The sequence below is a fragment of the Camelina sativa genome, chromosome 12 (genome assembly GCF_030686135.1).
Source record: "Camelina sativa cultivar CO46 ecotype springtype chromosome 12, ASM3068613v1".
Lineage (NCBI taxonomy): Eukaryota > Viridiplantae > Streptophyta > Magnoliopsida > Brassicales > Brassicaceae > Camelina > Camelina sativa.
The window spans coordinates 7237708-7259682 of record NC_141891.1 but is presented as its reverse complement, the minus strand read 5'-3'; the positions used below and the strand labels follow the sequence as shown (position 1 = coordinate 7259682).

The following is a 21975-nucleotide window of genomic DNA, read 5'->3' as shown; positions in this document are numbered from 1 at the left end:
ATTACAAACTCTTTTAATCATTAAGTTGCTTACAATATTTAATATTTATTCAATAAAAATTGCATTTTCTGCCAAATTAGCAGTATACTTGTTATTTTTGAAAAATATTGATAGACATACAATAATTAATATACTTGTTTGATATTATTATATTTTTGAAAGTAGTAAATGATTTATTCAATTAGTTTAAATTTAGGCTATAAATTTAAACATTTGTTATTGAAAATTATTAATGATGTTTATTATTTTATACTAATTTAATTGGTTACACAATTTAAATGATGTGTTAGTTTCTAAAAATCTGGAAAAACTGATTTGGAACAAAAAATAATTATTATTGTCTGAGAGATATGAGCTGTATTAATGAAATGTTTTCATTGGTAAACAAATAAGCTGATGTGTCAGCTTCATGTTCCACAAAATTGCTGATGTGTAAGTACTGGAGAGAAACGTATTGTGTTTTTATTGTATTGACTAGATGAGGACCGCCCCATGTGTGGGTTTAAAATTCTATAAATTAAATTAAATTTAACAAAAATATATTAAAATTTATTGTACGTTATTTATAAATTTTATTTTTGTTATAATACACTGATTTATATCCATTTACAAATATTTTATGTATGTTACTACTAAAAGTGTATTTTTTAAAACCTAAATATATTCTATATTACAAATATATTCTTTATCACCACCTATAAAATGTCTGTATGAACACATTAAGCCAAATATTTTGTTTTCACTTATGCATAGTTTTTTAATTACAAAAATTGTAGGCTCAAAAAATATTTTGAATAAAAAATATATTACATAATATACTAATCAATTATGTACCATCACAATAATGTATGACCACCATGGAGAAAACCTCGGCTGCGTCCTCATCTCTTATAGAGAGAACCTTGCGTCCAACCTCCTCCACCATGGAGAAAACCTTGGCTCCGCCTTCCTCCTTTGGAGAGATAACCTTGCGTCCAACCTCCTCCACCTTCCTCCCATGGGTAGATAACTTTGTGTGCAACCTTCTCCACTATAGAAAGAACATCGGCTCTGCCCTTCTCCTGTGTGGAGAGAACATGTTAACGTCTTTTTGCTATCTCAAAATGGCTTACTCCGACAACCAATGTAGTAAAAACCTTTTTCTAACGTCAAAAAATCTTTTGATAGTAACTAATGTTAAATTTCCCATGATGTAGCTCTCTGTAACGCCTCAACCGCCATCTTGCTTAGTGAGCTCATGTCCACTCTCAGTCCATAGGCCCACCTTCCTAAGTGGGCCCTACATCTATCCCCGGTCCGTGGACCTATCCATATTCGATGGCTGGTTTGTTACGTCTGAGGGACTTTAAAAACTTGTTTCCGACCCTACAAATCTACAAATGATATTTTCCTGTAATTTGTCCTTACTCGCACAGTTCCGACAATCACTTCCACGAAGATCACCAATCATGAAATTCTCTCAGGACCCTTGACCAAAAAAATAAGTGCATTTTTGTGACATATGTGGCCAAATCAATTCTTTTATACCTTTTCTGCAAATCAGGATGTCACAGTCTTTGAGCTCCTAGGGATCTATCAACAACGATTTATGTTTTTTCAATATATCTATCTATGTTTGTTGTAAGCTTGTGTTTGATTAGCCTACTTTATCCATCCATTAGGTTGATGAGCTTCTACTCGTTACCTCCCTTTAGGATTGAATGAATAATGCTAACAATTATGTTTGCAAAAAAAAAAGGTTTATGACCAACCAATCAAGTTTGATAAATTAGAAGAAAATTAATAGAATATTCTAAGCACAATAATATATGAATTTTAAATAATTCAAAGATGAAAATATAAACTAAATAAAAAATCTAAAAATACTACAATAAATTTTAAAATACAGTATTAAGAAAAGAAGATGCATCTATTAATATTTTTCTTGGGTTAACATATTAATCTTAGCTATTCCCAACTGAAAAAGGAGAAAGTAGGAGAAATTTTTGGTAAATTACCTTCCCATAAATTTTTATTTTCTAATTAAATATAGTTGAAATCAGTGTTTTTAAATAAATTATTTAATTATGAGACGATCTATGTTTATATAAAAGTGAGTATTTACAAAATTTTAGAATTAATAATTAACTGTATATTATCCTTAATCCCTTTTTGTAGAATTAATAATTTAAAATTAAAAAATAAGTAAATAATATTATAATTTTGAATTTTATGAAATATATATATATATATATATAATCTCCTTATTATTATTTAAAAAAACCTTTGTATTTTTTTATAAATTCTGTAACTTTTGATAATTATCTTTTACATTATTAATATTTTTTAAAATAAAATATTTTATTTTTGTTGTAATCATATTTTTCCTATTAAATATTAACTTTTACACATGTCAAAATCTGAGATTGATAACTTGACACATGTCAAAATCTTGTTAATGACTAACTTTCACAACTCAACTTTATATAATAAGATAGATAACGACTTGTATTGTACAAATGGGTAATTTTGACATTATATATATTGATTTTAGATTAGACTGGTTTAAACCGGTTCATCACTGGTTTACATACTAAAAATGCTTGTATTGGATCTTTATTGGATCTTTAGATTCTCCTAGATTGTAGATTGCAGTTTATTTTAATATATATACTAGGATTTAACCGGCGGTACACCGCGGGACAATATTTTTAATTTTAAAGTTTATATTGTATTTATTTGTTATTTTATTATTGTTTTATTAATTTTAAAAAATAGAAAATTTTACATGTATTTGATATAAGTATTCAAAGTATATGATTTTTGTAGTGTTTTCAAGGTTTTAACCCGTGTGGTACATGTATAGTCTAGTAATACATTTATCCCCTGGTACACATATAAAAGTGTTTTAAAAAAAACAATTTCACTTAACTCCCTATATGGGATTAATGCCAACATGTTTCACCAAAATCAAAATAAGTTTTTACGTAAAAAAAAAAAATCAAAATAAGTTTTTTTATCAAGTTTAATTATGTTAATTGTTTTACCAAATTAGCATATTTTTATAGTTTATAATTTTTCCATGTCAATATATATAGTTTATGATAATTAATAGAATTTTAATTTTTTGGTACTTCCTCAAAAAATAAAAATAAACCAAATTATATGGGGGGTTTTCAACATATTTAATGTGACATTTTATAATTGGATTTTCGGTTTAGGAAATTTATTAATGTTAATATAATTATAGAGATTGTAAACTTTTGTTATGGAAAATCTGTTGTATATCATTTAAATTTGAGAAATTCTAGCATCCATAAAAATAGTTTTGGAGATTTAATGGGTTAAACTTTAATGGGTATAATTATTTTTGGAAAAATCGGAATGTATAGATGTTGTTAAGATTTTATGGCAATAAATGTAACAAATGTTGGTCAATTTAAGAAAGTTTAGTATTTGAGTTTCTCTGCAATGTTATTTATGGAATTGTTTTAGGGGTTAATATTGTAAAAAAAAATTAAATAAGTAAAACTTAAAAAGCATAAACCAAAATGTATTTCAAAAATGTTAATATAGATACATATATATCAGCAGGGTTTAGGTTTTTTCAAAAATGTTAATATAGATATATATATTTCAGCAATGGTATCGACCCAATTGAATCATTGGTTTGTGAATCATCCCCCTGATTTATTTTCTGCTAGGGTTTAGGTTTTTTCTCGTCAATTTTTAGTCCTTAGTCGCCGAGGAAACAAAGAGCTAAAGATCTTGACAAACAAGGTATCTCCAAACAATCAGTGTAATTTTTTTTTTTTTTATTGTGATTCTTTGTTTTTATGTGTTGTGTGTCTGTGCTTCGAATCATATATGTATATATATCCTTTTAAGTCTTTCAACTTTTGGTTTTGTAGTGTTGATATGGACATCATCAGTCAATGTCCGGATGACTTGCTCTTGCGAATACTGTCATTCATTCCAACAAAAGATGTCATTGTCACGAGTCGTTTGTCCAAAAGATGGCGATACCTTTGGAGATCGGTGCCAAAACTTGAATACTTTTGTAGAAACCAAAGATTCACACAGTTTGTTTACAGATCTTTGCTAAAACATAACGCTCCAGTTCTAGAGAGGTTGGATCTCAAGAATCTTAATCTTAACCTTGAATGCCGTGATGTAGATGTTGGACTATGGATTGATATTGCAGTTATTCGTCGTTTGCGTGAGCTTGAAATTTCTATTGCTTATTCTGAGGAAAGACCCTTCCGTTTGCCTAGTAGCTTATATACATGTGAAACACTCGAGAGCTTGTTACTCAACATTAAAGATTGTGTTCTTGTGGATGTTCCTTTAGCGGTTTGTCTCCCTTGTCTCAAAAAACTATGCCTTAGGAGTCCTGGTTTCGCAGACAAAACTTCTGTTCTTAGGCTTATATCCGGTTGCCCTAATCTTGAGGAGTTGAGTTTAGGACGACCTAATGTCAATGGCGAGGACTGTACGATACATATGGCAGGCCACACTATAGAATACACTGCTGATGAGTCTTCCTTAAGAGGACGGTGTTTTTTTGAGAAAAAGTTCGAGGAGATGTTTGGAAAGGGTAGTAGTAAGGGCATATTTATAGGGGGATCATGTGGGGGTGATCTTAGATGTGATCAAGGCTCCTTTGAAATATTTTTTTGTTTCTAATTATTTTCTTCTCGACTCCCGTCGGAAAAGGCCTGATTTGGGCATGGCACGTATTGGGATTAGTAATAAAACAGTTGCGCACAAGTATCTCAGAAAACTTACTTGGGTCAGAGACCTTTATCTATGTTTATCACTACCGGAGGTAATAACAAATCTTGTGATTAGCATATATATATTGTTCCTCGGTACTATTCTGACTTATATTTTTGTCTATATTAACAGTTTACGGATCCTACTGAAATAATCTTCCGTCACCTTGTTGACCTTAAGATATGTACGTCTACTCCAGGTTGGTGGGTTCTTTTTACTCATATGCTCCAAGATTCCCCTAAACTACGGTTTCTCACACTCACCAATGTATGTATAAGTCTTTTTTTTTCTCTACTATGTAACTTTTAGCACAAGTATGCTTTTGATCGTGATCATTGCCGTGTAAATTGGTAATTGTTATCAGGATCATTGCCGTGGACTTCCTAGTTCAGAGATGTCGTACTGGTGGAAGCAGCCGAGTTCTGTTCCTGCGTGTTTGTTGTCTAGTCTTGAAGGTTTCAAGTGGAGTGGGTATAAAGGGAGACTAGGAGATAAAGGATTGGCAACATATGTCCTAGGGAGTGCCACTGGTTTAAAGAAAATGATTTTCTCTTTGGACTCAAAACGATTTGGGAGAGAAGTATCGGATGGTCCAGAAGTTAGCAGCTGTACCTAGGTCTTCCCCATCATGTCGGCTTTTGTTCGATTGAACATGTTAGCTTTTGAATATCAGAGATGTCGTATATTCTTCAAAATTTTCTCTCTTGCTTTTTAATTGTGATATTTGGTCTGAAGTTGGCCGTTCAGAAGAAACATTTATTTCAAAATATTAAAATTTTAAGTTTTTAATTTTATTTTAGGACAAACAAATTTTAGTACTACTTTTTAAGAAAAACAGTGTTCGAGGATGCACTTACTTATTAGCAACATAGGTTCGGTTATCTTATTTTAATCCGATTTACATCCCTCTTGCTTAAAGTCAAATCGGTTTGGCTTGAGTTAATAAAACGGAGTTGACTTTACTGTTCTTCAGTATCATCCAAGATTTATATCGGTTTAGATTATAGGCAAGTACGGTTAAGTTGGTATATCCTGAAGGGAAAACACATGATAACTGGTATCATAAACATTGATTGAGAAAACTGGAATAAAAAAAAGTAGAAGAAAACAAAAAAAGGCCTCAGAGATCTTGGTGGTAAAACCAATCATCAAGTGAAAGAACAAAGTTCTTCCATCAAGAGTAGCAAATATTTTCTTACATCACTGGCCTACTTAAAAAAATAATAATAATAATCAAAGATATGATGAAAACAATTAGTAAAAGCTAATGATGGATGAATCAGAAGTAGCTGGTTTGTGATCACATCTTTCCTGTCGAAGGGAATTCAAAGGGAATCCGAACGATTTTTTTCGTCATCTTTCATCATCAAAGACTATTATATTACTAAAACAAAATTTCATAAAAAGAAATCAAACTAAATCAAACCAAGAAGAGTAAACAAAGGAATAAGAAAAAGGAAGATGGATGAGTCAGAAGTAGCTGGTTATATAATCACATCTTTCCCGTAGGGAATTCAAAGGGAATCCGAATGATTTTTTTCGTCATCCTCACCATCTCTTTTCTCTTTACAACACTCAAACGAAAAAAAAAACAAAAGAAAACATTCTTAATCTACGACTACGAAAACTATAAATGAGCCACTGCTAATGAGATTTCACCAAAAACCGAATCGAATGATAAACAGATATATGAATACGCCGCGAGGTTGTTTGTTATGAACTTATAATACTAAGAAGATGTGAGAAGAAGTTTATATACGGCCACGAGGAGGTTTTGACTAAAGAAGATGCCCTAATAGTAATCTCTATGCTTTACGCTGCCGTTTTAGCATCAGCTCTCTCTCTCTCTCATGGGTTCTATCTTTTGGTTTGGGCCTTTCTTTTTTATTTTTTTGGGTCAAGGGCCTTTAGTTTATATATACTGTACTACTACTTCTTTTTTGATACGTGTTACTGTAAGCAAAAACATCTCTAGTTTGAACTTTGAACAAAGAAAACTTCACGAAAAAACTGATTACAACTTTTTTTTGGTTCTCAATTATGAGACAAGGTGAAGGAGAATACAAAGACATAAACATGAAAACTACTACATGAAATTATAAATCTTGGGGTAATATACAGACATGAGCATGTTTGTGTTTCTTAGCAATATTCATGTTGAGCTGCAATTTGATAGAGATTTCAGTCTCAGGTATCAAAAGTTTCGGATCAGATGTGGCCTGTGAAGACAGAATCTCTCCTCATAGTGACTCCGTCTATATATAATATATAAGATCATCGGATCAACAACTTTGCCTACGAGCTTTTTCCGACGACCAAAATCCTGAGGCTGCCTGCCTGCCTCCTAACGTAGATTGCAGGTTTTACTTCTAACTTATACTGACACTTCTTGCTTTGATTCTAAAGCTTGAGGTGTTGATGTTGTTGCTCTATCCTTGACATATGTCCTTAGGCATCCGTTGATTATACGTGGCGCTGATCCATCGCAGAACCGTTTTGCAAGATCAACAGCCTTTTTCCACATCATTTTTGTAACAGTGTTAGTTCACAACAAGAGCAAGGTTATCACATTGCAAAGCTAAACTGTAGAGGTATGTGTGTTACCTCGTTGATGACTATTGGGTGTCGGGTTTCAAGTACTGCCACTTCAGACATCGCCAAGTGTAGAATTGAGAACTCTAGTATTCTCCCAGCTGGTGCACTCTGAAAATAGGTGCCAAAACATCTATAAGGTTATTATCGGTGGTAAGAGGAAGACAGATATGCATACAATCACACAACCAAAATAAAGAAGCTGCTTCTAGAGATGCTCAAGCTAATTCAAAAGTCATCTGTTGAGCTCAGGGTGCCAAACAGCTAATAATAATGTGAGCTATCACAATAAAGAGACACCGGAAGATAATGATAAGCAACGAAGTTTTGAGTTTGGTGGTTCCTTAGTTTTCAAGTATCCAGTACTCGACCGTAGTTGAAGTTCAAGTGTTTAGTTTATACCTTCCAGTCTGGGGGCGAGATTTTCTCGATGATAACGACATGAGTATCCCATTTCTCAACCACAGCAGCCAAGAGTTTCTTTGCAAACCTTTGGAAAAATAAATAGTAGCAATAGGATATTCAGGATTTATTTTGGAGTAAAGTAAGCAGCAATTTCTATCCGTAGATACATGTAATAGATTACCGTAATACAAGTTTGCTATACACCAGCTTTGGGGGAGCTGAAAGCACTTCTGCTTCTGCAGAAAAGAGAGGATAAAAAAAACAGCTATTAGTATGTAATTTACATGCTAAAACAAGGGAAATATCCATGAGCCAATCCAAGCAAGAGTCTCTTTGCCATAAATAAGTAAAGCAGAACGGAAAAACTTATTTTCAGTAATAAGACCTACCAATTTTCGATTCTTTTTCATCATGGCGCACAAGCTCATCTTCCTCTTCTTTTGTTTCTGTTTTAACTGGGGGTCCTCCAAAGCTCATGTGGTTGTATTCCAACAAAGAATTCTTGTCAAACTCGTATCCAGGCTCTGTACAAAGCAAACATTATTATTCATCACAAGCATCTAAATCAAGAAAAAATTAAGCAAGTGATTCACAAAATCACAGAGACTACAATGTGATTCCTATATTCATGACTATGTTGAAGCAGGAAACAAAAACAAGATAAAAACACATGGTTTAGTTGAGATACTTGCCTCTTCTTGCATTTATTCTCTTCTCAAAGAGACGAATAGGGTCTGATCCTTCTAAGCATGCGGCATAAAGTATTACTCTGTCAAGATCATTCATAATAAGAAAATTAAAGAACATATTCAAACCAACAGCAAATAATCATACACTAGTTCATTTCAGTGGAAACCAAAGTGTATAGAGTCTAGAGTTATCCATCTAAACTAAAATTGATTTCAGGTAATAGGGTTTTGGATAAGACCTTAAACCCAAACTCTAATTTGAGCTTCATTCTAGTCCCACTAAGCCACAAAGATAACCAAAATCGTTCCAATTTCAGTCAAGACTATTTTGTTTTTTTTCCAGCAAATTCTCCAATTCACCAGCGAATACGAATTAAGAAACGAGCAAAGAAAGAGAGTGAAGCTTACAGAGCGAGCTCGCGTGCTGCTCGAGGGCTGCTCAATCGACCGCTTTTATCTATCTTAGGCATCGGGACATCTTTCACCTCCTCCGCCGAAATCGTCGGCGTACGTAGAGCGCTTCTCGTCGGAGATAGAAACAGCCGTAGAGACGACGACGAAGACGACCGTTTATTTCCAGTCCTTAGGGAAACCAAGTTCGTCGGCCGGAGCGAATCCACCAATGTAAATCCTATAGAACGGTGAGAATCTGGTGAAACGTTACTGGAGAAGTAACAGAGACTCGAGGTCGAACGTAAGCAAAGCGGCGATATGGTTCCCTCCATTTTCTTTGTTTCGAGCTCTTCTCTGCTTCGTCGTGTTAGTGAGAAGAAGAAGCAGATAACGATATCCGTAAATTGGATAAATAAAATATCTAAGGGAAAAAAAAAGATGAAGCTGGAACACGACGACGTTTTAGAACCACCCTATGACCAAAACGTTTGGTTATTAAAACCAAAAAAAATGGCCTATACAGAGATCGAACCTGTGACCTTCGCGTTATTAGCACGACGCTCTAACCAACTGAGCTAATAGGCCATTACGTTATGCTCTGATACATATATATACTAGTAAAGAAATTGATGAGGCAGGTTTCTTTCAAGACAACTATCAAGTGTTACACATTTTAATGTACTTTGTTAATGTTAATACAAGAATTTCAAATATCAAGTGTTCTGAGTTTTAACATATTTTGGGGTTTATGCGATTAAGGTTTTGTTACTGTAGACTTCTAAATTCTGATAATCTACAAAATTTTAGAGAATACTAGATTATTTTTTTCCATAAAAAAATACTAGATTCCATGATTAAAACGGATATGTAATTGTTGTCCGGAGTGAAATAACAAAAACAAAAAAAAATGATGTATTTGTTAATCTTTATTATCAATTACGGAGCTATTTTATATCACAAAACCAAAAAATTACAACATAATTTCTTCATTTTAGCCCCCAAGTGATTTTTAGTTTTTTTTTCCAGCAACCTGCGTTTAGGTTTTGCCTCTGCACCTCCCACCAACCAACAAACTTGCATTTCCACATCAAAGGTTACGAAGAGATCTGTCTCTGCCTTGTCCTCCAAACCAGATCTCTCTCTCACAGTATCACAGTCCGTGATCGTCTCGGCCGTGTCGTCGTCTTTTGTTATTATTTTTGTGTCATCGAGATCGGTTACTCTACTACGATGGCTATGGAACAGAGGCCAAAGACTAAGATCGTGTGCACACTCGGTCCAGCGTCGAGATCCGTTCCAATGGTCGAGAAGCTTCTTAAGGCGGGGATGAGCGTGGCTCGCTTCAACTTTTCTCATGGATCTTATGAATATCACCAGGAGAACCTCGACAATCTTCGTCAGGCTATGCTTAACACTGGCATGCTTTGTGCTGTCATGCTCGACACCAAGGTCAATCTTCTAACAAACTTTGAGTTATATTTGCATTTATATACGGATCATGCCATTGCGGCGTTTTCTTCCGATTTGCGCTGATTGATTCATGTCATTTCTGATTTTAGCGTTTTTGTATTGCTTGGTTTCTTATAGTTCTGATTGGTGTATTCCACTTTTGATCTGAGGACACTCGTTTTGTCTCGTGATATTTGTGGTATGGTACGTTGTGTTATCACTAGGAAAAATGTGTGTTATATAGTTACGTATTTTTGCTACTAAAAAGTTAATAACAAATAATATCTACAAACTATCACCAGCAAAGAACTGATGTTGGTTGATTAAGACTCTTACTTTTGTCATCTTCAAGATGAAGACACTGTCAATAAAGTTTTTGCTTGAAATTATCACTTATTTGTCTGTTACTTTAGTTCATGTAGCTTAATGTTACTGTTTTTTTTTTTTTTTATAGAGGCCTTATTGTTAATAGTCTTATGAACCTGACAGATTATATGTTTTGAAGGACCCTTTTAATTGGTTTCTGAATAATGCTATAAGAAAGAATTTTGCATTTGTTTGGCAGGGACCAGAGATTCGAACCGGGTTCTTAAAGGATGGGAAACCTATCCAGCTGAAACAAGGCCAAGAAATCACCATTTCGACAGACTATGATTTGAAAGGTGATGATAAGACGATTTGCATGAGCTACAAAAAGTTAGCGGAAGATGTCAATCCAGGCATGGTGATACTCTGTGCCGATGGTACCATCTCCTTAAAGGTTCTTTCTTGTGACAAAGCAAAGGGCACGGTTCGTTGCCGTTGTGAGAACACATCAATGCTTGGTGAGAGGAAGAACGTTAATCTCCCTGGTGTTGTGGTTGATCTCCCAACATTAACTGAGAAAGACAAGCAAGACATTCTTGAATGGGGAGTTCCAAATCAAATCGACATGATTGCTCTGTCTTTCGTCAGAAAAGGTTCAGACTTGGTACAAGTTAGGAAGCTACTCGGGAAACATGCCAAAACCATTCTTCTCATGTCAAAGGTACATCCATATATACGCCACTCAAACTAATATCACATTTTCATATGATATGTTAACTTTTGATATTGTCAGGTTGAGAACCAAGAAGGTGTGGCCAATTTTGATGACATCTTGATAAACTCAGATGCGTTTATGATCGCGAGAGGTGACCTTGGAATGGAGATCCCAATCGAGAAGATATTCTTAGCTCAGAAAGTGATGATCTACAAGTGCAATTTCATGGGGAAGCCAGTGGTTACAGCGACTCAGATGCTCGAGTCTATGATAAAATCCCCACGACCAACAAGAGCAGAAGCTACTGATGTTGCTAACGCTGTCCTCGATGGCACAGACTGTGTCATGCTGAGCGGTGAAACCGCAGCAGGAGCATATCCGGAGCTTGCTGTCCGTACAATGGCCAAGATATGTGTGGAAGCAGAGAGCACACTGGACTATGGAGACATCTTCAAGAGAATAATGCTTCACGCTGAGGTTCCCATGAGCCCGATCGAGTCACTTGCTTCCTCTGCAGTCAGAACCGCTACTTCCTCTAGAGCCACTCTCATGTTGGTGTTGACCAGAGGAGGTAGCACGGCGAAACTGGTGGCTAAGTACAGACCAGGGATACCCATTTTGTCTGTTGTAGTTCCGGAAATCACGTCCGACTCTTTTGATTGGTCGTGTAGCAACGAGGCACCGGCCAGACACAGCCTCATCTTCCGGGGTTTAGTCCCGGTGCTGTACGCTGGATCAGCTAGAGCCTCGTTTGACGAGTCAACAGAAGAGACTATCGAGTTCGCGACAGAGTACGGGAAAAAGAAGCAGCTGTGTAAGACAGGAGACTCCGTGGTGGCTCTCCTCCGTACAGGTAACGCTATTGTTATCAAGATCGTGACTGTCAAGTGATCTCATTTACGCGTTATTCCGGAGTTTTTTTAGCGTTCTGGATATTAATCATAAAGTTTACTACTCTTGCTTGACATGGAACTCCAAGTCTCTTTTGATTTTTTGTTTATCTTTTCGTGTGGTTGACAAGTTGAAACTTCACACATTACATAATGTTGTTGGACCATACTTTGCTTTGTTTGGTATGAGTGCAATTGCATAACGAAAGTCTATTTTTTGAATATATCTTTGCCAAAATGCGTAACGTGAATCATTTGGCTCGTGATCACAGAGCTTTGGGATTCGTATTTAAAGATAATGCGTTGCATGCAGTCCACAACCAAATTCACATGGCCCTCCCTCTCAACATAAATACCTGTGTCCATCTTTTTATGTTTTACAAAAAAGAAAAAAGAGTACTTTTAACGGAAACTATTGTATACACAAACCAACCCAAAAGATCATCAGCTTCATCTGGGCAAAATGCAAATAGTTTGAGTGATAATTTATTTCTGCAGCACATCAAATCAAGCAAGATGATATAAACATTGAAATAAAGGACTCCATTCATCCAAAGTGTTTATTTGTTATATTCAAAAATCTGAGTGAACAAGATTTTATGTACTACAAGCTGATGAATAGTGATGATGTTTATCCTGATTATGAGTTCTCGCCAAGATGAGATGACCCTGAGGCCGATGCGGATGAAGAAGAGGAGGAAGAAAATAATCCGCTGAATGGCCACGGAAAAGAGAACCTTCTCTCGCTCACATTACCATTGCTTGCATCAACTTCCATATTCTCATTACTTATGTTGATCTCTAGAGTTCTTGTTCTCGGTCTTACCGGATCTACCTTTGTATCATCATCAGGAGGGAGTTCATACCGGCACACAGGACACGAACTGTGAAGCTGGAGCCACGGTACTATACACCGGATGTGAAACTTGTGCTTACATGGCATCTCTTTAGCTTCACTTCCTTTCTCAAAATCATCCAAACAAATCGAGCATTGCAATGGCTCACTTATCTTGACCGTTGGGAGATTCTCCACGGCTTCTTTTCGAGCTGGAAGAGTCCCATGCCTGATAGGATCGTTATCAGCTAGATGTTCAAGCAAGTGGTCTAAACTAGGTCCAGCAAAGTAATCTCCAATTGCAGAAAGAGAAGTGTTGTTCCGGTTATGATTCAAACTCGTCGATCCCTGAACAACAGCTGATTGATTAAACGGGTCTCGGTCTGAGCTCTCATACTCGGAAGTAATCCCTTCACGAATCCCCTGAAGCAACTGAAGTATGGTAGCAGAGCTTCTCCGTCTCCTCCTACGGATAGACTCAAACTCTCTGTCTAAATCAATCTCTCTACCTTGTTGCCTGTGCCTATGACGACGATGATGATGAAGATGATGAACATTGCGATCATTTCCACCAACATCATCAGCAGCAGCAGCACCATTGACCTCATCATCATCATTATCAACACCAAACTCTGTCCTCCTAAACCTTCTACGTCTCCGAGGATTGCTCATCATTCCAACCAAGATTGGACCCCATAGAGACAATGCACGGTCAGTACCAAAATCAATCTCCGGGTCTTGAACCTCCCTTAGACCACTGCTGCCACGGCCATTAATCTCACCGCGCATTTCCTCGACAAACCCGCTTTGGCAAAAGGGGCATTTGATCTCAGCATCAATGATTGGATTCACCATTAGTGAACACATATGACACCAATACCTAGCTGCCATTGCCTCTTCCTCCTGCTTTCCTTCCCCACCCAAATCTCTCGCTTCTGAAACAACCAATAAAATGATGAAAACCTATAAATTTCCCACCTTTGTTTCACCCGTTTCATATTCAGTTTCAGCAGATCTAAATAAAGACAACGACATTCCCAAAAACTCATCTTCAACAAAGATCAATAGCTCAATATTCAGACAAGGAAAACGCAAGAAAACCAAATGCAAACACGAATAAACTAATTAAATAATTGACGAAAAATGAAAACTTTACCAACCAATGAATAATTGAAACCAGAGCTAATCCGTGAAAAAAAGAAAACTCCCAATTCTCATAGAGTAATCTAAACAAAACAGATACAAAACCAAACCTTGTAAATGTTCTTACCTTTTGGAGATCCAGAGGAAAAGAAATATTTTCTTCTTTAAATGAGAGATCTCCACCAAGATAAAAGAGAGCTCTTTTATTTTGTCTTTTTTATCTTCTGGGAGGAGGTCTGCAGAAATGGTGGGAGAAGAAAAAAAGCGGAATGATGGAGGAAAGGTACACGAAGACGAAGACGAAGACGAAGAAAGAGAGAATGCAATGTTATAGTTGCAGACCCAATCTTAAAGCCCATTAACTTCAAAACTCTTATATAAAGGGGCCGGGTCGAACTTAACCGATTAAACCAACTTCTAATTTAGAATCAAATTGAACCGAATCGAACCGAACCGGTGAGAGGTGAAGTTGAAAGAAGAAGCGTAGCGTTTGTCTCGGGTGTCAGAAAAAGGCAAATCGGAGACGATGAGCGAAACCGAAGCAACCGGCGTTACCGACGATTCGGCTCCAGCGATCGCGAATGAAACTGTTTCTGATGCGACGGAGCATAAAGCGATCGGAGTGGTTGATTCGGTGGGGGAAGCCATGGGAGGAGCAGAGAAATGGGTGGGTGATCTCCAACAGACGGTGAAGGAATCGACGGATTCCGCCATGCGCTCTGCTCGTTCCTTCCGTGAAAACTCGACCTCTCAGTTCCGCTCTATACAGGTTACTAATCTCTTCTTTGACTCACCATGACGTTTCTTACGAATCGAGATTCTTATTAGCAACAAATTTTCAGGATTTCAAACCATGGATTTCGAATTCAATATCTCGTAAGCAATAATTACTAGAAATGAGTTCGATTCGAAATAGATTTTGCTCCGATTAGACGTTTTTATGTATTGACATGGTGCTAAGTTTTGTTCATATGGTGAAATCTTCTTGTTGAATAATAGCATTAGAACTTATTGGCAGTGATCCCATTCTACATTTGTGTCTTCTTCGTCACCCGTACAATCCTGTTGTAGTTTTGATATTGGTTTCTGAAATTGCAGGATTTCATTCCACATGCTTTGACTCAATATAAGAACTATGAGAATGCTTTCTTCAGCAAAGTAACAGGTAATTTGTAGCCAAATTATACTTGCAGACTAATGTAGTGCTTAGGAACGAGTATTGTAGATCAAACCATTGAGATATAACAGATAGTTGCCCAAAACGTTCTTATGTACTTGTAGTGCATCTTGTAGTGATCTGAAACTATAATCTTCTTGCAATATTGATTGATCAATCCTCGTGTGATTCACTAGATTTGTCACGGCTTATCGATTGTATCCTCTGCTGGTTTTGTTTTCTTTGCAGAAGAATTGACATACGCAAAGGAGCATCCAGCTGCTGCTGTCGGGATTGGTGTTGCTGCTAGTCTTGTTCTGATGCGAGGTATAAGTATAAGATAACCTCTCTTATCACTTTTACAACTTACAAGATTCCTTTGCGTAGGAGCATGAAAATAGTATTACATCTGTTTTACTTAGATGTATCTTGTTTGAATCTGATTTTCTGTTGTTTTACTTACAGGCCCAAGAAGATTCTTGTTTCGTCAAACACTAGGCCGATTTCAAAGCGAAGAGGTATCTACCACTCAAATTTTGTTCGTTGTTAACTTTCCCCGGTTTGTGTCCCTTCTCTTGTTTTTACATCAACTTCAAAATCATCTCTTCAGGCACAGTTCTTGAGAGCTGAGAAGCAAGTTCAGGAGTTGAACATGTCTGTAGACTTGATGAAAAAAGAGAGCAAGAAATTGCTTGAGAGGGCGACTTTAGCAGAAAAGGATATGAAACGTGGTCATTCTGAACTCATGTATGTTCCAAACATCGACGCTCCCACTTATTTTCCTAAGCTATTGACATCATTTGTGTTAATATGGCTATTGGCTACTACTGTTATATCTGTAGGAACTCTGGAAATGATATACATCGTCTTGCTAAGTCCGTCCACAAGGTTGAATGTGAAGCTGCAGGTAATGTTGAACAAGATTTATTTTTACTCCCTTCTCCCTTCCGATGGTATCTTTGATGATGCCGCTACGTCGGATTTCAATTTTACACAGAGATCTCTGTTCTCTGCAGATTTGATGGACGGACTTCGGCAAATTCCTGGAAGGGATGCTATCAAGCTTAGAGCCGAAGTGAGTCTGACTTTCTTTCTTCTCTCCCATTGTTTTAGCTTCATTGCAATGAACGTCTCATCAAATTCTTATGTCTTGACTCATTAGGTGGCTTCTATGACTTCGCTCTTGAAACAGAAGAGGATTGCATTGAACAAAAGGATCTTGAGTATGTCTGAGCTAGGACTTCCCGTATGATATATTCAACACAAATCCACAATTTTCTTGGGCCTTCTCATAACAAAGTTTGTTAGGTATTTTTCCAGTTGAGTCGCAGTGTACTCTCGTCCATAAACATCTGACTCTATCTGAAACCAAAAATCTGAGCTTGAGACAACTTGTATACTGTGTTTTTCACCTGATTCCTTAGATTTCTGTCTCGGAGAGAATTAATTGAGTGGGAAAAATATTTGTGCTTGAGTTTGGAGAATCTTAATTTTTATTAGTCTAGAAAATTCATAAGAAACATATAAGTTACTGAATCAATCAGTGATGCAAATTTATAGAACATGAAGGTTTTCAATAGGCTAGTTTTGAAACGTAACATCTATGGGAAAGGGACTGTGGGCCATCCACCCACGCGACTCGGCGATCCAACCGCTCTGATTGGTCTCGTCATGTTAAACCCTCCGGACGAGCAAGAAGCTTCAGTCGTCGGACCGATCCGACCATTAATGTCCAAAGTCCGCTCTCTCCTCCTTAGACGCTCCCTATTGAGAAGAGTCCCTAACTTATCTTTCCCCTTTTTCCCCTTGACCGGAACAGGTATCATCTCCAAGCCCATCAGCTTTGCAACCACCCCTGTCTTGCACCATACTACACTTTCTCCAGCCACCGTCCGAGGCAGGCGTTTTGTCTCCAAGCTCGTCTGGCTTAATCTCTTCGATGTCCGGTGGTCCCCGCAGTGGGATCTCCGTCCTTCCTGTAATGTCATGTCAACACTGGTGCCAAGCTGGCGCCGGAACGATGACCGGTACATCGCATCCTTACCGTCCAACGAGAAACGTGGGTACTGATTCAACGCGTTCCTCGCAGACCTTAACGGGGGCACGCAAATATAACATAAGTTAGATATACAAACAAGAAAATATAATAGACAATCAAACATTCTGAAATTATATAACTAATTTTGTAAATCGAAATCAAAACCGGCTCGTCTAAATTATTACCATACTAAAAAAAAAAAGAAAAAAGTATGGTAACTATTCGTAAGAGTTCATGAGTCATCATGAATATTTTACCATGTATATAAATAAGCATGACGCACCTCAAAATATCGGAACTGTTAACGCATGACATCCGAACGGGCTGATAATTTAACTTATCATCAACATCATCGTAGTTATCATAAGTACCGTAGTAAGATTCACGGAGTCTAGCTCTTCGAACAAGATCTTCTTCAACCTCTAGCTGAAGTATCATCTCCTCTAGCGTTCTTGGCGACCCTCCACTGAAAGGGGTGTTTTCAGGAGTAACCGAAAGGCCCACATCATTCTTTTGATGCTGGTTTAGTGTAGAGGTCGAGCCATCGCCGCCACAAGAGCTCCCGAAGCCGCTACGTGCACCTCTTCCTCGCATTCTCGAGGCAATAGAGTATTTTTTGAGGAAGAAGAGAGAGATATCTTTCATTGTTTTTGTTTGGAATATTGTCTTAAGGATTAGAAATTGATCAAGAAGCCATGGTGGTGTGTGGTGTGATAGGAATGAATACGGAGCTGTTGCCTGGTGGGAGATATAGTTTCTTTTAAGTTTTGGGTTAAAAAAGAATTAAGTTTATTTTGACGTTTTAATGAGTGTCACGTGGGAAAGTGTCATTGGCGGTCACGAGGTTCTCTTTTTCTCATTTTTCACGTATTGTGTGATACATAAATGGTTTGTTTCACTTTTCCGATCCATTCTTCGTAGTTTTTCTTATCCGAAAGATTGTAAAATTTCAAAAGTTATGGAAATAATGCTTATGAAATACAAGGGTCTTTACTCTGATAATACTACATGTACATAGATAATAACATCAAACCCTAATTGCTGAAACAGCGATCATATGATAAAAAGCGTCTTGGTTGAGAATATCTTTGTCGGCAGCAGCTCGAATTGCGTAACGTTCGAAGAGCTTAAGAGTCAGGTCAGGACCGAGATAGGCCTGAACAATCGGCTTTAAACCGGCTTGAACATAGTTAGCCCTGGATCGACCATACGAATCCGGATCTTTCATCAACTCTTCCTGCTTACCATTCATGTGATCAGCTATTTTAAAATTTTCCATTTTCTCTATCTTAAAACCACCACAACGATCAATCGCAGCAGCGATCTCCTCCGAGCTTCTTAAGTACACCGGAATGTTAAAACCATCTCTTTTCTCCTCTTCAATTAAACCCTTTTGCAAGCTCAAAAAAGAGATGTTTTGTAAAATCCATACATAAAACATGAAAAGCTTCACAAAAGAAACATCATGAGATTACCTCGTCTACTAGATCTTGCCAAGCTTGATCCATCAAAGTTGTGAAAGGGTGCTTGAGACTCGAGTCAGTATCTCCGATTTGGCTGACTGAGCCAGATGGTCGACCACCCATCAACATGAACAACACTCCTCCTACCACAATCTCCTCTTTGCGACATTTCAAGAACTCGGCTAAGTCCTTATCTGATTGCTCCGCGTATGCCTCAACGACTTCTTTATCTGCTCCTTCAGTCCACACCCTTCCCTTGTTCCATGACTTCGATCCTTTCTCCATCACCTTTTCGGGTATCTAATTAACATTATATCCAATGTACATGGAAATGTAACGTTTTATGGTTTTTCATTAAAAAATGAAACATTATAGGTACACCAAAAAAGAACAAAATCAGTTACAGAAATAAAGTTGGTTCGGACTTTATCAATTGTTGTTTTTGAGATATCGTTCATTAACATTCACATTAGAAAAAATCTACTTTTATATAGTTTAATTAGTCTAGTAATCAATATGAATCTACAAAATATATACCAACTGTTCATCACCCTTCATATATTCACCAAAATTAGCATAAGTACTTAAAAGATGTTGAATAAATAGAGGATGATACATATATACCTGAGAGAGCCATTGTAAGGCGCTCATAGTCACAACGACATGGAGCTCTCCTTTCGGAAACAGCCGCTTATAGAACGACCCCGGAGCGCCAGCCGCGAAGTACTTCCGGCTGGAACCGTTGATTTTCTCATCCAACGACATAAACAACGTGTTGAAGTCGTTAGAAGGCAAGTCAGAGAAGAAGACCTCAAACTCCGTCTCGGTTTCTCCGTCTTCATCCACGGCCAGCTTCTGCCGTAACACCTCAACCACCGTGTCGATCGTGGAAAAGGTGTTGTCTCCGATTGCGCAACCTAGATCGGCTATCTTCAGGTGAGAGTAGGAGCATCCTTTGGTAAGCTGAATAGAGTGGATAGCTGACGTCAGCATTGGTTTGCTCAAGGCTAAAGCTGCGGCGGGACCGTAACAGTTTTTCACGTAGCTGACGGCATCATCGCCTCCTTGCATGGAGAGCACGTGCTCGAGGCTCCGCGACGACTCCATATTTTTTGGGTGTAAATGTGTGAACGTTATGCTAATGTAGTTAAATAAATTAAAATGAAGAATCTATTTGGTTTTAGAACTTACTGACTCTCAGTGAGGTTCAAACATCTCTCTCTAGTCTCTATATATATTACTCGATCGGTAACATTATTCACTCAAAGGCTACTTCGTCGTCGTTTTAACGTCAATTTAAGACATAACGTATAACTTTAAAATATTGGACTGCATGCGTTACTTTATGAACCATTTATATTCAAAAAGAAAATATATTAGATCTTTATTTTTGAAATTACCAACAAAAATCCTAATGGTCTAAAAGTAACGCAGTTGTGTGAACGTTATGCTATTAATGTACTTAAATAAATTAAAGAAGGGTCTATTTGGTTTTAGAACTTATTACTGACTCTCAATGAGGATCAAACATCTTTCTCTATATATATTACTCGGTAACATTATCCACTCAAAGCCTACTTCGTCATCGTTAACTTCAATTTAAGACATATAACATTTCCTTCAAGGGACTCTGAAATATTGGATTCATTTATGAACGAACAATTTCAAAAAGAAAAATACATTAGATATTTATTCTTTGAAATTACCAACAAAAATCCTAATGGTCTAAAAGTAACATAGTCGTTGATAGTTATCAAAAAAAAAAAAAAAAACATAGTCGTTGATGTGTCACTAACTCACTATGCGGTTTTAAACTCGTATAAATTCATGTTGTTAGAAGAACCAATATGATATAATATTATTAACTTGCGATTTATAAAGAGTTGTTAAAGAGAAACTTCATGTTAGTAGACGCTTTCAAATTTCAATGTTTCCCACGAAACTAAAATTTAATATTAATAAAATTGTATGAATTATTATGAAATAATGAGGATATGTCGCTATCTCTGGAGTCTAAAAGAGATTAGCAGTTGGTTTTGACTTTTGACAAAGGAAAAGATTAGAGAGATTAGTAGTTGCGTTTAATTTTGGTATCTAAAAATATGAGTTGATGGTTACGAGAGATTAGTCGATGTCACTTGTCAGTCAGTGTCCACACTAAGATATTTTGTTTTTATTTTTTTTGGATAAAGTGATTATTTTTTCTTTTGATAATACATTTATAAATATGCAACAATATCTTATCTCCAATGTTTGTAATCTTTTTACGGATAATTTGCATCCTCAGAGAACTTTTGCTATACGGTGTAGAGATAGAGCGAGTTTAGTATAATGTCACGTCGTCGATTCTTTATTCGGTATATCAACAAAAAATTTTGGTTCAATTTCTGCCCTCGTGGAAAACAAAGCATACGTAAAAAAGAGGAAGAATGAAGAAAAAGAAAAGAAAAAGATAAGCTAAGGCGTTAATGTGTCACTTTCATTTTTCTTAATCGTTTGTTGTAACTTTTGGCAGTTGATTTCGGGAAAACGAAACATACGTCTGTTATTTAATTGTCTACCGACCAAATCCATCTTCTGCTAATCAGTGGGCATACTGAATCTTAGTCAATAAATTGAAAAAGTAAGTTTTAAAGTAAAATGTTACATATTCATAGCACTACGTACACCTTAAACAATTAATCGCTTCTGCAAAGTCAAGACGATGGAGAAAAAAAGTTAGCATATAAGTCAAAAAGCATGTCGTTTGAGTTTGACGAGATTCCATGATTGTAATATCGAATAATTTTTTGGAAAAAATAAGGTTGGACAAATCAACCGTAAAATGAACTAAGGTTTTAAGAAGCTTATACTTTGTAGGAAGGGTTCAATGACTTAACCACATGATTAACTAAGGATTGATAGCCAATCTAATGTGTTGAATGATATGAGTAAGGGAGCAGAGTACTGATGGCCGTTTGGTGGTCTCCATACTCACCTGACCACTATCCTTCTACGGAACCCAAGTCCGAGCTGATGATTTTTTTTGTAATACCTCAGCATTCATTTTCTAGTGATACAGAAACTAAAATAAGTATGTGGGTTCCAACTAATAACATTATTTATACACTATGGTAAGTTTTGTGGGTTCCAACTCAACTGATTAT

At 36.6% G+C, this 21975-nt stretch overlaps 6 protein-coding genes, 4 non-coding genes and 1 pseudogene across 10 annotated transcripts; 3 read left to right on the top strand and 8 right to left on the bottom strand.

Moving 5' to 3' along the window:
- The first annotated feature begins 3897 nt into the window (after positions 1–3897).
- LOC104733281 (putative F-box/FBD/LRR-repeat protein At4g26350) lies at positions 3898–5405 on the top strand (annotated as a pseudogene).
- A 466-nt stretch (positions 5406–5871) lies between these two features.
- Positions 5872–5964, bottom strand: LOC147930252 (small nucleolar RNA SNORD24). Its single transcript, XR_015576697.1, has one exon. It is a non-coding gene; the product is annotated as a small nucleolar RNA SNORD24 (small nucleolar RNA).
- A 65-nt stretch (positions 5965–6029) lies between these two features.
- On the bottom strand, positions 6030–6119 carry LOC147930251 (small nucleolar RNA R12). Its single transcript, XR_015576667.1, has one exon. It is a non-coding gene; the product is annotated as a small nucleolar RNA R12 (small nucleolar RNA).
- A 101-nt stretch (positions 6120–6220) lies between these two features.
- On the bottom strand, positions 6221–6307 carry LOC147930250 (small nucleolar RNA R12). Its single transcript, XR_015575632.1, has one exon. It is a non-coding gene; the product is annotated as a small nucleolar RNA R12 (small nucleolar RNA).
- Positions 6308–6737: 430 nt separating this feature from the next.
- On the bottom strand, positions 6738–9284 carry LOC104730772 (uncharacterized). Its single transcript, XM_087479014.1, has 7 exons — positions 8850–9284; positions 8445–8521; positions 8142–8276; positions 7934–7988; positions 7750–7837; positions 7360–7458; positions 6738–7267 (listed from the first exon to the last, which is right to left on the bottom strand). The coding sequence occupies exons 1-7, from the start codon at positions 9164–9166 to the stop codon at positions 7130–7132; spliced, it is 909 nt and encodes a 302-aa protein (XP_087335140.1). The 5' UTR covers positions 9167–9284; the 3' UTR covers positions 6738–7129.
- Positions 9285–9345: 61 nt separating this feature from the next.
- On the bottom strand, positions 9346–9419 carry TRNAI-AAU (transfer RNA isoleucine (anticodon AAU)). The gene has a single exon. It is a non-coding gene; the product is annotated as a tRNA-Ile (tRNA).
- A 371-nt stretch (positions 9420–9790) lies between these two features.
- LOC104730771 (putative pyruvate kinase, cytosolic isozyme) lies at positions 9791–12439 on the top strand. The gene is made up of 3 exons (XM_010449979.3): positions 9791–10283; positions 10849–11310; positions 11383–12439. The coding sequence occupies exons 1-3, from the start codon at positions 10065–10067 to the stop codon at positions 12193–12195; spliced, it is 1494 nt and encodes a 497-aa protein (XP_010448281.1). The 5' UTR covers positions 9791–10064; the 3' UTR covers positions 12196–12439.
- A 262-nt stretch (positions 12440–12701) lies between these two features.
- LOC104730770 (E3 ubiquitin-protein ligase SIRP1) lies at positions 12702–14522 on the bottom strand. Its single transcript, XM_010449977.2, has 2 exons — positions 14300–14522; positions 12702–13964 (listed from the first exon to the last, which is right to left on the bottom strand). Exon 2 carries the CDS (start codon positions 13918–13920, stop codon positions 12835–12837), a length of 1086 nt encoding a protein of 361 aa, XP_010448279.1. The 5' UTR covers positions 13921–13964; positions 14300–14522; the 3' UTR covers positions 12702–12834.
- A 57-nt stretch (positions 14523–14579) lies between these two features.
- Positions 14580–16802, top strand: LOC104730768 (RGS1-HXK1-interacting protein 1). The gene is made up of 8 exons (XM_010449975.3): positions 14580–14941; positions 15271–15337; positions 15578–15655; positions 15794–15846; positions 15939–16075; positions 16171–16235; positions 16345–16403; positions 16491–16802. Exons 1-8 carry the CDS (start codon positions 14699–14701, stop codon positions 16578–16580), a joined length of 792 nt encoding a protein of 263 aa, XP_010448277.1. The 5' UTR covers positions 14580–14698; the 3' UTR covers positions 16581–16802.
- Position 16803: 1 nt separating this feature from the next.
- LOC147930249 (uncharacterized) lies at positions 16804–18134 on the bottom strand. The gene is made up of 2 exons (XM_087479015.1): positions 17650–18134; positions 16804–17419 (listed from the first exon to the last, which is right to left on the bottom strand). The coding sequence occupies exons 1-2, from the start codon at positions 18009–18011 to the stop codon at positions 16930–16932; spliced, it is 852 nt and encodes a 283-aa protein (XP_087335141.1). The 5' UTR covers positions 18012–18134; the 3' UTR covers positions 16804–16929.
- A 153-nt stretch (positions 18135–18287) lies between these two features.
- On the bottom strand, positions 18288–20342 carry LOC104730766 (gibberellic acid methyltransferase 1). The gene is made up of 3 exons (XM_010449973.3): positions 19454–20342; positions 18842–19129; positions 18288–18756 (listed from the first exon to the last, which is right to left on the bottom strand). The coding sequence occupies exons 1-3, from the start codon at positions 19934–19936 to the stop codon at positions 18394–18396; spliced, it is 1134 nt and encodes a 377-aa protein (XP_010448275.2). The 5' UTR covers positions 19937–20342; the 3' UTR covers positions 18288–18393.
- Between the last annotated feature and the right edge of the window lie 1633 nt (positions 20343–21975).

Bases quoted from the DNA above. Each gene is read 5' to 3' on its own strand.
- LOC104730772 (XM_087479014.1), bottom strand. From the start codon at position 9,166: ATGGAGGGAACCATATCGCCGCTTTGCTTACGTTCGACCTCGAGTCTC. The intron at 8,522-8,849 runs GTAAGCTTCACT...TGATCTTGACAG, and splicing joins GCAGCACGCGAGCTCGCTCT to AGTAATACTTTATGCCGCAT. The intron at 8,277-8,444 runs GCAAGTATCTCA...TGCTTTGTACAG, and splicing joins GAGAATAAATGCAAGAAGAG to AGCCTGGATACGAGTTTGAC.
- LOC104730771 (XM_010449979.3), top strand. From the start codon at position 10,065: ATGGCTATGGAACAGAGGCCAAAGACTAAGATCGTGTGCACACTCGGT. The intron at 10,284-10,848 runs GTCAATCTTCTA...TTTGTTTGGCAG, and splicing joins CTGTCATGCTCGACACCAAG to GGACCAGAGATTCGAACCGG. The intron at 11,311-11,382 runs GTACATCCATAT...TGATATTGTCAG, and splicing joins CCATTCTTCTCATGTCAAAG to GTTGAGAACCAAGAAGGTGT.
- LOC104730770 (XM_010449977.2), bottom strand. From the start codon at position 13,920: ATGGCAGCTAGGTATTGGTGTCATATGTGTTCACTAATGGTGAATCCA.
- LOC104730768 (XM_010449975.3), top strand. From the start codon at position 14,699: ATGAGCGAAACCGAAGCAACCGGCGTTACCGACGATTCGGCTCCAGCG. The intron at 16,076-16,170 runs GTATGTTCCAAA...TTATATCTGTAG, and splicing joins CGTGGTCATTCTGAACTCAT to GAACTCTGGAAATGATATAC. The intron at 16,404-16,490 runs GTGAGTCTGACT...TTGACTCATTAG, and splicing joins CTATCAAGCTTAGAGCCGAA to GTGGCTTCTATGACTTCGCT.
- LOC147930249 (XM_087479015.1), bottom strand. From the start codon at position 18,011: ATGAAAGATATCTCTCTCTTCTTCCTCAAAAAATACTCTATTGCCTCG. The intron at 17,420-17,649 runs GTGCGTCATGCT...GCCCCCGTTAAG, and splicing joins AACAGTTCCGATATTTTGAG to GTCTGCGAGGAACGCGTTGA.
- LOC104730766 (XM_010449973.3), bottom strand. From the start codon at position 19,936: ATGGAGTCGTCGCGGAGCCTCGAGCACGTGCTCTCCATGCAAGGAGGC. The intron at 19,130-19,453 runs GTATATATGTAT...AATGTTAATTAG, and splicing joins CCTTACAATGGCTCTCTCAG to ATACCCGAAAAGGTGATGGA. The intron at 18,757-18,841 runs GTAATCTCATGA...AGCTTGCAAAAG, and splicing joins GGCAAGATCTAGTAGACGAG to GGTTTAATTGAAGAGGAGAA.